The 14081-nt window shown below is 36.1% G+C and overlaps 1 protein-coding gene across 1 annotated transcript in view; it reads left to right on the top strand.

The window, feature by feature from the left end:
- mof (males absent on the first) overlaps nucleotides 1-14081 on the top strand; it is a 154020-nt gene that overhangs the window by 45492 nt on the left and 94447 nt on the right. The window contains exon 3 of the mRNA XM_090399455.1: nucleotides 7045-7217. Coding sequence (XP_090255581.1) covers nucleotides 7045-7217 — 173 coding nt within the window. The remainder of the gene's footprint in view (nucleotides 1-7044; nucleotides 7218-14081) is intronic.

Raw genomic sequence — 14081 nt, 5'->3', positions numbered from 1 at the left:
GTAAAAAATGTAGCAGCAATTATATATTTCTGAAGAGAATGCTAAGAACCTATGGCACTCGTGGCAAGTTTACATATAGGCCAATGGCAGTCAACATGTTAAGCTGATAATAAATCTGATCTACATTAGTGCAATACATACCAAATACCAAAATATATGTACTTTCTCATTTGAAAGAATAAGGTGCAAGCTTATGGTTGGTTGGTTTATAGTTTATTTGGCACAAAAACTACGAAGGTCATACTATGCCATACTAAAGGTGACAACGTTAGCATTTACAGAAAATTGTAAACAATATTTCTCTACAAGAATCTAGTTTCACAAAGCAGCATCTCTAGGTAAACAGAACTGCTACAGAGGGCACAGCAACACACAAGGTCAGAGGTTATTACAGTAGTGTAATATTAAAATTACAGTAGTGTAATATTTTAATATTACATTACTGTAATATTTTAATATTACACTAGTGTAATATTAAAATATTACACCTAGTGTAATATTTTAACAATTATTAACAATATAAGTTAATACATAATATATGAAACAGTAAGCCAAGGAATGCATTATCTACATATATGTAAAATTATAATAGATGCCTTTATAGCAGTACAAAAATAGGCAAAAAGGGATTATTATACAATATGCATGGATGAAAATTAAATTTAGCAATGCAGTATAAACAGAATTACTAGAAAGTACACAAATAAGTAAGATGTCCTACAGCACTACATGATTATTCAAAAAATAAAGTAGTAAATAAGATGCATACACAAAATGTATGTTAAGTGATGCAGTATCTACATATAAACAAAATTACTGCAGAGATTTCAGCAGTACATAAATAGATAACTATAGGTTAACATACGTATATGCAAAACAAGTCAAGGAAAGCAGTGTCTACATATAGTAAGATTACAACAAACATTATTATACTAATACTTAAAGACTCAGAAAGGAATTATTATGCAGCATTGATGCATAAAATTTAAGTTTCGCATTATGGTATTTATATATTAACAAAATTACAACAGGGTAATACAAATATACAAGATCAAGGCCTATGGTAATACATAATTGGTCAGATTTAACCTAATGAATAACATGTATGTATAAAAGTTAAGTTAAGCAATAAGCAAAAACGTATTTACATATAAACAAATTTATGGTCAAATGTGTTTGTACAAATTAATTCTTTCTAAAAAATTACTAAAAAATATCATGCAATTTGCCCGAGTCTGCTAGCATTTCCCTGAGTGTATATGGCTTGGTTAGATAGGTGAAAATTTCATTCCTCATGTAAATTTTTGACAATCTACCAGAATACGATGAATAGTGAGATATGTGTTGCATTTTTCACATATGGGAGGGTCATCAGCTCTCAGTAAATGAGAATGCGTAAGGTGACTGTGACCTGTGCGGAGCCTAGCAAGGACAACCTCCTCCCTTCTCTTTGTACGTTGACTAGAATGCCAGTGTTTAATTTCAGGTTTAATGTTATATAATTTGTTTGTTGATTCTTCTTGCCATGTTAACTCCCACTGAGCAATTAGCTTTGATCTTATAAGTTGTTTGTAGTCTGTATATGGAACTGTCAAACAGTATGTGGAGAAGGTATGAGTTGATTTAGCAGCTGCATCTGCAGCTTAATTTCCTTTGATTCCAATGTGGCCGGGAATCCAGCAGAACTGAACATCAAAATTAAGGGTTTTCATTTTGTGAACTCGATGTAGCACCGGATTATACATAGGAGAAGGGATAGCCTGTAAAGAGCTCAATGAGTCTGTATAAATTATACACTTTTGGTAGCAGTTTTCTTTTATATGCACAAGTGCAAGCTGAATGGCATGAAACTCTGCTGTATAATTACTGCAGTCTGGTGGGATCTGATTTGAGATAATAATAATGTCAGGAAACATAGCAGCACAGCCAGCAGAGATGTTAGTTCTTGAACCATCAGAATAGATGGGTAAGAAATCAGCATATGCTGCTCTGTGTGCATTAAACAATTGCAGGTAAATGGATAATGGGGTATAAGAGTTCTGTAGCTGACAAAGTGAGAGGTTACAGGGTGGTGTGCAAACCTTCCATGGAGGAATGCTGTTATGTTTAGTGTAGCTAATGTTATCAACATTTATACTAACAGCTTGCATACCAAAAGGATGTATAGCAGCTTGATGTGTGTGATATTAAGCTTTCCAATGCAGAGAGAAGATATTATTCCATGTAAGGTGATCTGGGAGAGATTTTATTTTTAGGGCGTAATTAAGAGATAACTGTTTCTGTCAAAGTGATAGAGCTGGTTCATTTGCTTTAACATAGAGACTTTGAGTGGGTGAGGTGTGAAAGGCACCAATAGCTATCCGTATACCCTGATGATGGATGGAATCCAACCATCGTAGGTTACTGTCTTGCCGAACCATAGACTTGGGACCCATAATCCAGCTTTGAACGTATAAGTGCACGATAAAGATGGAGCAATGAAGCTCAATCAGCATCCCACTCAGTAGAGGATAGAGTGCAAAGGAGGTTCAAAGTTCTTTTGCACTTTTCTCTTAGTTGATGAATGTGTGCTAGAAATGTGAATTTTCTGTCAAAAATGAGTCCCAAGAACTTGGTTTCTGTAGTTACTGGAATAACAGTAGGTCCCATTCTTAGTTCAGGATCTGGGTGATGAGTGTGTTTTTGACAGAAGTGTACACAGACACTTTTTTCTGTTGAAAACCTAAACCCATTATTAAGAGCCCACAGAGAGGCATGATCATGCTTGCTGAAGTTATCTTTCAATTACCCTCATGTTATGTGAGTGACAGTAAATTGTCATCAACATATAGAGCATTGTCTACAGTTGGAGGAAGCTATTTCAATGATTGAGTTAATTTTAATAGCAAAAAGGGTTACACTTAAGACAGAGCCTTAGGGAACACCTTGTTCTTGATATGGTCAAGATAGCATATTTCCCACTCTGACTTGGAAAGTTCGCCTGGACAGAAAGTTTTTAATAAATATAGGGTGGTGTCCTTTGAGACCTAGGTTATAGAGGTCTTTTAATATACCATATCCCCAGGCTGTGTCATGGGCTTTTTCCGTGTCAAAAAAAACTGAATCAGGATGTTCTTGCTTCAGAAATGCATCTCTTATACAAGTTTCTAACCAAACTAAATGGTCTAAAGTGGATCGATGTGTACGGAAACCACATTGTGTATTGGAGAGAAGACTGTTGCTTTCTAAATACCAGAGAAGTCTGGCATTAACCATTTTCTCTAGTATCTTACAAAGACAGCTGGTCAGAGCATTGGGTCAATAATTATTTGCTTGTGTTGGATCTTTTCCTGGTTTTGGGATAGCAATGGCAATTGACTTATGCCAAGAATTTGGAAACTCTTCCTCTGCAAGTATTCTATTGTATAATAAGAGAAGAAGATCCATAGAAGACGATGGTAGATGTTTTATCATTTCATAATGGATGTCATCAGGTCCTACTGCACTAGGGTGAGATTATAAGCGAGCTCTTTTTAGTTCCTCCTTGACAAATGGCTGAAGAATGTTGGTAGAAAAATTAAGCCTTTATTTCTCTTGCTGCTCTTTCAGTATTAAAAATTCCCGAGAATATGAAGCTGTTGCTGAGATTTTAACAAAAGTTTCTCTCAAAGTATCTAAGAACACTTCCATTATAGTCTTAAGGTGGACAAACAGTGTGTACTATATCTGCCTTTCATTTTCCGGATTTTATCCCATACAATTTTTGGACTGGTCATTTGATTAATTGATGTAGTAAATTGGATCCATGATTGTTTTTTGACTCTGACGTCTTACATAACATACTTTGGCTCAAGCACGCTTAAAAGTTATTAAATTTGATGTGGTGAGGTATCCACAAAATATGCTCCATGCTCTGTGTTGATCTTTTTTGGCTACCTGACATTCTGGGTTCTACCAAGGCTTTGGATAGACTGGAAATCGAGATGATGTTTTTGGGATGGAGGTTGTTGCTGCCTGGACAATGCATTCTGTTATATATTTACAGCTTCATTGAGGTGTTTGACTGATGCTATCAGCATTAAATTTTGCAAGATGAGAGAAAGTATTCCAGTCAGCCTGGTCATTTTCTATATAGGTATCTGTGTGGGTGAACATTGTTCCTGTGAAGACATTGTACAAAGAACAGGAAAGTGATCACTTCCATATATGTTCTCTTCAATGTCCCACATGAGCAGTGGAAGAATGGAAGGGGAACAGATTGTAAGATCAATTGCAGAATATGAGCAGGTAGGCATATGGAAGAAAGTATTGAGTTTATTATTTAGAAGGGAAAGGTTATTATTATTAAGAATTTTTTTCAATGATTCGACCTCATCTATCAGTGTTGGCACTACCCCATAGAGTATTGTGACCATTAAAGTCACCCATCAAAAGTATGGGTTCAGGCAGTTGCGAGATAAGGTTATTAAGATCAATTTCATTTAATTCAGCATTTGGTGGTAAATATATTGAACATACTGTAATAAGAAATCCCACAGAGAAGCAAATTACTATTGCTTCCAGAGAAGTATTAAGTTGGACCTGATGGAAAGGAATATGAGTGCTCACTAGGATAACTACTCCTCCATGAGCAGGACCATCTCCAGTTCTATCCTTATGTACAACAGTGAAATTCCTAAAGGTACAGTCCTCATTGGATCTTAAATAAGTTTCCTGTAGACAGAAACAGAAAGATTTGTGTTTCTGCAACAACATCTTGATATCGTCAATATTCTGGCGAATCCCACTACAGTTCCATTGTAAAAATTTTCCTATTGTCTTGATTTTATTGACTTGTCTGGTTTTCGAGAGGTTGAGGGCTTACCTTTGTCAGATTTATATTTATCCACTGTTTTAGGAAAGTATGGATGGCCAGTGTCCATCTCTTCCTGTGGCAGAGTGTTCAAAACATCAAATGTGTTAGGGTCAGTTGGTATGTTTAGTTTGCTTTTAGTGGGTATCGAGACATCCATTTTTTCTGTGTGAGTGTCTGGTGGTTTATCTTTGAGTGAAGTCTCCACCATAATTTTTTTTTTGACAGGTGAGTTTTCATCGAATGGGACTATTTTTGAAGTTGTCTCTGTAGTGAAGCCATAGGTCTTGTGATTAATGCACTCAACAGAGAAGCACTTGAGCTCATAAAGTTCAGGTATGGTGAAATTATCAAATGGTGGAATAGACATACATGTTTGAGTTGCTGTTGACACTTTTTTAATTGTTACTTTTTCTGCATAAGAGGATCGTAGAACAGGTTTAATGTTGGCTGCTTTCTTTTTGCATCCTGATATGTTATGTTTTGTTCTGTTTTAATTTTTTGTATCTCTTTTTCATCTTTCCATTTCTGACATTCACGAGAGTATTCTGGATGACCTCCCTGACAGTTGACACATTTAACTTTTTTTTCAAAGCAAGATTTATTTTCATGTTCTTTACTACCACATCGAGCACAGGTAGTAGAACCACGACAGGCAGTTTGGGCATGTCCATATCTTTGACATTTAAAGCATCTCAGCGGGTTAGGGGTATACATTCTAACAAGACAGCTGAGATACCCTGCTTTTACAGATGTTGGAGGCCTAGGTGTATCCAAAGTAAGGATGATGTTCTTGGTTGAGACCAAGCGACCATCCCTGCGTATCAGGATGTGCCTCACACCTGTCACTCCTTGATCTTTAAGCTCTGAACATATCTCCTGATCAGGAACATCAAGGAGATTCCATTTTGATATCACTCCTCTACTGGAATTGAGTGTTCTGTGAGATGTTACTGCAATTTGTATTCCATCCATTGTCATTGCTCTCAGTAGTTTCTCAGAATGTTGTTTGCACATTGTTTCCACTAGGATATCACCAGAATGCAATTTCTTGACAGTTTTGGGAGGTCCTGCCAGTCCTTCTAAACCTTTTAGGATAAAGAAGGGTGACATTTTCCCAATTGGTTTTTCACCTGTTGTATGAATAATTAAAAAGGTTGGTACATTTATGTTAGTATCCGATATCTTTTGTTTCCTACTTCTGTTTCCATATGCTGTGTCTATATTATCAGTACTTGGTTAGGGTCCCTGAAACATTTGAGGATGAAGAATTCGTATTTAAGGAATTTTTAATTTGGCACCAGAGCTCCCCACCCACCATGGAGCCACACATGGACGCCCACTACCCAGCAAGCAAAGACTGCACTCAGGAGTAGAATGCCAGGGCTACCCTGGATGCTATACTGGCACTGCAGCAGGTCTAGGATCCCGACCCCAGACCATGGGATGAGAGACTTACTGCAACACCGTTGACTCTTGCAGGCAAGCCTACTAGCTGATTGATCCTGGCTGGGCCATCCAGGACCACCCGTCTTGCCAAAGCAGGGGCCAAAGTAGTGCAAGACTACCAGGATCCCCCTTTCCGGATGTCCACGGGTCGCACCACACGGTTGGATCCCAGTGATGGTGGTCTTGAAAAAGGATAGTGAAAAAGACTCAGTAGAAGCAGAGTAAAGAATACGGGAAGAAAAGCAAAGAAAAAGAGGAAGAATGAAAAGGGCCAGTACCATCACTGGGAGGTCCCTTCCACCACGAACAGGTGCCCCACATGGAGGGGAAAGCTTATGGTCACTAACTATGACTGTCACAGTGCTGACAACTAGTGAGGTATTTGGTAGAAATACTTATAACTAGCTATGGATGTTAAAATTTGTGCAGTTGCCATTTGGGTGGGGGGGAGGGATAAGCAAAAAAAAAAAAGGGGAGTTTTCTAAATTGTGTGAACTTTTACATACATATGTGATCTCTCCATGAATATTAGTAATTTTTCAGGCTGTTCTTTCAATTCAGTGAATCAGATTTGGGGATAAGAAATTGTATAAATGTTCAAGCAGTTCAAATTTGTTTAATTCAAAGTTGATAAATTCATATCCTTGAATTTTGAACTATGACTAGTGTTGGCTTTCTTTATTTAAGTTTATTTTTGAGTCTATGTTTCTTGCTTAAAAACTGTTGAACTTTCTTTATAATTTAATATATTTGTAAACTTGTAGATAATCGACGTTTAGATGAATGGGTGGATAAGGACAGATTTGATCTCAGTGCTACATATAAGGATTTGGATGGAAAACATGGTCATATACAAGGTGACCTTTCTGATCAGCCAGACAGAAAAATTACTAGAAACCAGAAACGCAAGCATGATGAAATTAATCATGTTCAGAAGGTAAGAGCTTGTAAAATTCATCATACTTATATAATGAACAAATAATTTTTAGCATTTGTTTTATCTGTTGGTTGCAATGTTAATATTATTAATGATGCATGGGCACTAGAACATTAAATAGCTATAAAAATTGTAAAATCTAAAATATGGCATTACATTTTTCAGTATTTCTGACAGTTTTTTTTTTTTAATAGATAATTTGAAACGTCAGTCATCATATGTACAAGTGACTATCATCAAAATTTTTCAGTTTTATCCTTTTATTTGTTGCATTCAGCTTTTATGGTGTTTATGAGTTTTTCAAAAGATCCTATGATGCAGCAAATGAATCCTCACAGCAAGGATTATTAATACTTTGCAAGGTGGTCATTACATTATTATTCTCTCCAGAAAGCTGATTAGAAAATTCACATAGCATAGGGATATCATTTGAGCAGAACTTAAGACAAATTTAGATGTTTAAATACCTTAGTTGACTTTGTGGGAATCAGGAGATATTGGCCTGCTAAACAGGTATGATGCTTCGTCTTAGAAGTCCATAAGCGGATAAAGTGTAGCGTTATTCATAATGTGAAAATATACCTCTCCATTCATAGCAACATTGATAAAGACTAGTTAATCAATTTCATACCAGGAAAAACATCCCACACTACTGCATGTATAATTTGCTGGGTTTCTGCCATCCAATGAAAACAAGACTGTAGCAAAATTCAATGCTATCGAGTATATTTCCAGTTACTAGGATGCAGTTTCTGCATTTAATTGCCACTGCAGCTATCAGTGAGCAAAAATTCTTGCCATTGTTTGAAGTCATTAATCTGTCCTCCACATGCCACTTTAATTCAGACTAAATGTATTGCTTAGTCATTTGTATTTGCATCATTTACATTTTGCTGAGATGTTTTAGTATTCTGGCAAAGAGAATTAGCACCTCTTCTAACCAAGCTGTTTAATTTAAGCCTCAGTTCTGGTAAGTTCCAATACAGTAGAAAGAGGGGAAGATAATTCCACTGCTTAAGGAAAACTCCAAAACAGAAGTAACAAATTATAGGTCATCCAGTTTATTAGCAGTAGTTGTGGTTAAGGTTTTGGAGAAGTTGATAAAAATTAAAATTCAGGACTGGGCAGACAGAAATATGATACTTTATGAGGGGCAACATGGTTTATGAGAGATAGATTTGCCTTAGTAACTTACTTTCTACAATAAAGTGTAGTTGGATAAAGGAAATGCTTACTTGATGATACTACTAGACTTTGCAAAGGCATTTGACAGGATTCCACATAGAACTCTGTTGCATAAATTGGAGCAAATGGGAATGGATCTGAAGCTAGTGATTTGGATTAGAGGGTGGTTGATGAACAGATATCAAAGAGTGGTTTATTGAGGAGTTGAGTCTAGGAGAAGGCAGGTGACTAGTTGTGTACCTCAGAGCTCAGTATTGGTCCTCTGTTGTGTCTTTTGTACATTAATGATATTGGAAATAATTTGATAGGAAATATCCACTTATTTGCTGATGATGCAAAACTAGGAAGAGCCATAGTCAATGATGATCGTCATCATTGACTATGATCATCATCATCATCATAGTCGATGATGATGTAGATATTGGAAGTTTATTTTTCACTTGGTTAGACTATAATGAATTTTGTTTAATTCTTTATCCAAGTGTGAGCAAACAAAGTTTGTGCCTGAAAATATCTTCAGGACTGATGCAAGGTGGTGCATCTGTTGGCAACTCGTAGCAAAGGTGGACCAAGATCTCATCACTCCTTGTCTCAGTATCTCCCACCATGCAAAGCACATCTCCTTGCGGACATGTATAATGCTATACATTAAGAGAAGGGCCAGTACCCTCAGTCCTAAAGATATTTTCAGGCTCAAACTTTGTTTGCTCACACTTGGATAAAGGATTAAACTAAATTTATTATGATGATGTAGATATTTTGTGGGATGACTTCGGTATGCTGGCTGTATGGACAAAATTAAATGGCTTCCAGTTTAATGCGGCTTAGTGTAAGGTGTAATTTTGAAAAAGCATTCGACAAAGTCAGACACACCAACTTAATAGAAATCCTTCAACAAATAAGGCTAGACGAACAAGACATAAGACTAATAACAAATCTGTATTGGAATCAGTCAGCTACCGTTCAATTAGACAACATTACCACCAGTGATATTAACATCAAAAGAGGAGTGAGACAAGGATGTGTGCTCTCACCACTCCTGTTCAACATATATGCAGAGGTAATCTTTAAAAAAGCATTGGAAGAATGTCCAGAGGGAATCGCAATAAATGGAAAGATTGTTAACAACCTACGATATGCAAATGACACCGTGCTAATTGCAGATAACATTATGGATCTCCAAAAACTCGTTGACAGAGTATACATAGAAAGCGAAAGAATGGGAATAAATATAAACATCAACAAGACAAAATACATGATCATCAGCAAACATCCAGCCTCATCAATGAAACTGACACTCAATGGGAAAAATATTGATCAAGTGTCAAGATATAAATATCTTGGTTGCTGGCTTAACGAACGGTGGGATCCAGAAATAGATATAAAGACAAGGATTGAAGTTGCACGGCAGTCCTTCATGAAAATGAGAACACTATTCTGCAATAAAGACCTAAACATGGAAGTCAGATGCCGAATGCTGAAATGCTACGTGTGGTCTATTCTGCTCTATGGAGTTGAAACATGGACATTGAAGGTGACAACCATCAAGAAAATCGAAGCCTTTGAGATGTGGCTATACAGAAGAATGCTAAAGATATCATGGACAGAAAAAATTACCAATGAAGATGTCTTAAAATCCATTGGCAAAGCTAAACATCTTGTACAAATAATCAAGAAACGAAAAACATCATATCTTGGCCACATCATGAGAAACAGCAAATACCAACTTCTACAAACTATTTTGGTAGGAAGAATTGATGGCAAAGGAACTAGAGGAAGAAAAAGAATATCATGGTTTGACAACATCAAGACGTGGACAGGAAAGAGCAGTGCACAACTGCTCAGATTAACACAAGATCGCAGTTTGTTCACCAAGATGGTCGCTGACCTTCGATAGAAGATAGCACAATAAGAAGAAGAAGTGTAAGGTGATACACTTTGGGAGGATGAGATCACATTCTGTGTACTATATTCATGGAATTGAACTGCAAGAAGTTGATGTGGCAAGGGACTTGTTGGTGATTTTTGACAGAAAACTAAAGTTTAGAGGGTGTATTGCAAAGGTGACCAAAATACCACACCATATTACATGGTTATTGAAGAACATACTAACAAGCAGGGATAGAGAAGTTATTATTCCTTTATAAGGCATTAATAAAGCCATATTGGGACTGTTACACACAGATCTGGTCACCTGGAATCCTTGGTGATGAAGAAGTAGTGGAGAGTATCCAGAAGCGAGTGACATAAGATTGTTGTAGGTCTATGGAATGTTTCCTATGAGGATAGAATTAAAGTGGGTTCCAAAAACTAGGTGATTGGCATAAGAGAGGTAATATGATAGAAGCACATAAGTTATTCAAGGGGTTTTATAGGATTGACATTGATGACTTTTTTCTGTACAGTGCAGGAAGGGAGAGAATGAGGGGTCATCTCTGAAAATTGTGTAAGAGTGTGGTTACAAGGATGTTAGGAATAGAGTTTTTGAATACGTTGCCAAAGGTGGTTGTGAGTGCTTCATCTGTGAATCGGTATGATAAGTATTGTGTGAGTAATGGCTAGTGTGTCAATGTAGGGGTCTCCTGTGTGATGAGTCTTTCAACTCCATGGAGACATCTATTAATAATAATAATAGTGTACTAGTCTTCCCTATAGACCTGGGTGATAAGTGAAAAATATCAGAAACATTATGCAAGTTGACTATCAGAAGCATTCATCGTAAAATTTAGATAGCTTGCAAACATTCACCGCAACAAGATTTCAGTGTAATGAAAATGTTTGTGTGGGGGAGGGGGAACGTGAGAAATAACATGCTTATGTTGAATCACTCACAGGATAAAGTGTGAATTGAGAACTGTGTGGTAAGAAAGAAGGGGGCGAGATAAAAGAATAAGGAGAGTATCAGGCAATATAGGAGGTAAACTAAGGAACCATTTATGATTTCATGGACTTTACGGATGTACTTAAAATGAGTGAGTAATGAAATTTTTCTTCTTTTTTTTTTGTGTAAAGATTAGTGATGCTGTTAGAATGCAAAGAAGGAAAAGTAAAAGAGTTAATAATTTTGCCAAAAATGAATAATTTAAACAATGAAAAGAATGGAATGCAAGAAGAATATATTACAGAGTTCCTGCAGAATGATCCAAATACACTGATAGAATGGCTGCCACTTTAAAGAAATTGTTGGGCTAGGAATTTGAGGATGATGATGATGATGGACAAAAAGTTGTCCATCATCATCCTTTGAAGTTTCAAGAACATATTGCCAACTTCCTGATATTTATCTTCTATATTTATTTTACATCTATGATATGATATTTATCTTTTTATCTTCTTATTCTTCTTACGCCTTCTTCTCATGATCTCTTCTTAGCTGCCTTACACAGATCTCAGCTCTTTTACATTTTCTCTATATTCTCTTAGGGCATCCACTGACTTATTTGTGGGGAACATTCTGTATACTTTCTTGTTTGCCAGGACCATCTCATTAATATAGAGTCCACTATGGAGTTCTGATTTTTCTATCTTTGGTGACAACTTCACCATATGCCTCCCTGGCTGAATCAGTGTTTTCTTTAGTTTGCCACTGAGATTCCAAAGATCGGTTCCTGTTTTTGAACTTTTTCAATCATCATTTTCCTAATATAATAATATAATAATACTCTCAATGGGTGTACAGGATATGACAGTACTGCGAGTAAGTTTCCTGATATTATGTCAACAATATTATTCTATCACTTGTCAGCACTCCAATATTATTAGATCTTATATTTCTGTCTTCTAGGACACATCTTGGTTTTCCTCTGAATCTTTTTCCTGTCATCATGGCTTTAAACGCCTGTTTTACTAACCTTTCCTCTCCCATTCTGTTTGTGACCATACCACATAGATTAGCTCTGCTCACACATTCTTGAATGCTCAGTGTCCCATGCAATCCTAATGTTTTTATTTTTAGTATGATAGAATTTCATTTTTGTTGAATATTTGTATATTTGAGTCTATAGTTCATCTGTAAAAGCTCAACCTTAATTCTCTTTAAAACTTTCATATGTATTTTTCTTTTCAGTATGATATTCAGTTTTATCCTGCATTAAACTAACTTATGATAGCTTTATTTCAGATCTCTTGTATACTTTTGCATCTTGAACCAGTGTAAAGATATCATTTAATGATATTATAGTCTGTAAGACTTTTTTATTCTTGTGTCCTCTCTCCATGTTCGTTTGTGAACACTTTTTGTTGAAACATGATGTTATGTTATTGTCTAGTCTGTATCCTGAACTGAAATCCTGCAGGTCCTTATCATTAGCATTTTTTTTCCCCAGAAACATTTCTGCATGTGGGATTCATTTCCTGTGTTCTCTAATGACTCAGAAAATTTGTCCACCGCTTCTTGTTCTTTAGAAGGACCTTCTGTTGAACTGTAGTCCCCAATAAGGCTCATTTCACAATTCTCAAGTTAGAAATTTATCCTTTAACTGCTTCATATTGCCTTTCAATCAAGAAGTTTATTACATAAACTAATATGTTGAATTCCATTGCTACTCCTTCTTTTCCCTGATCACTATTGCTCAATATAACATCCTGTACTTGTAAGAAGATCTCACCTGTTTTTTTCTTCTTTGTCTCAGTAACACCAATTATGTCCATGTTATCGCTTTTCTAATTCTTTTGCCAGTTTGACTTTTCCATTGATGCTTCTTATGATACTTCTTATTCCATTGATAATGTCTTGTTTGTTCAGTATTCAGTAGATACTTACTATCAGGTTGCATCAATCAATCCTCACAATTAGATCAGAAGCCCATGAACAATAGGCCAGGCTTTCGCGTACCTTAAAGGTTGAGAGATCACCAAAGGTTGGAGATCACCTCCCAGTTATCTAGCTTCCCAAGGTGATCTCAAAGGTGGTAATTTTATAAAGAAGGCCTTGGATCTAAAATAGCTTTCTATTTATTGATTTATAAGTTTATCTTGTATATACCTTTTCTTTAGGTTTATTAAATATTTATATTTGATAAAATATAAATATTTAATATTTTATTTCCTAGATTCTAAATGAATTATGTTTAAAGGCATTTTACAAATTGGATATAAACTCATGTTAATATTGATGCATTTGACAGAATTGTGTGCGCATGCGCGTGCACACACACACAAACACAGAGAGAGAGAGAGAGAGAGAGAGAGAGACAGACTTGGCAAGCCGAAACTAGTTGTGCTAATAAACTTTTTCATTTTTCTTGGTTTCTAGTCATTCAATTTTTTTTAAAAAATGTATATCAACCAAGTAAATCGATCTTCTTATATATAGATAGATAGATAGATATCCATGTCATCACATGCCCAGAATGGTTGGGTGTGCTGTCATGTGGGTTTTGCAACCCACATAAGTCGCACAAAATTCATGTCAATTTGACTGCATTTTTATCGATGTATGAAAATTTTAAGAGTGCATAGGGCATCAGCACTCATCTTAATTGGTCCAATTCAATTAATTGTAGGATAATATAATAGCCAGCCTTGTTGGCCGAGTGGTTAGCGTATCCATTCTTCAGCCAAAAGACTGTGTGTTCGAATCTAGCCATGGGCATGGATGTTTGTGATTGTCTGTGAAAATACTAGTGGTGGTGGTGGGGTACAGTGGATGGCATTGGTGTAGTTGCGGTTCGTTGTAGT

The sequence above is a fragment of the Typopeltis vanoorti genome, chromosome 1 (assembly GCF_054136105.1).
Source record: "Typopeltis vanoorti isolate ZY-2024b chromosome 1, IOZ_Tvanoo_1.0, whole genome shotgun sequence".
NCBI lineage: Eukaryota > Metazoa > Arthropoda > Arachnida > Uropygi > Thelyphonidae > Typopeltis > Typopeltis vanoorti.
The sequence above is the reverse complement of the archived record's forward strand: the minus strand, read 5'-3'. Positions and strand labels throughout refer to the sequence as shown.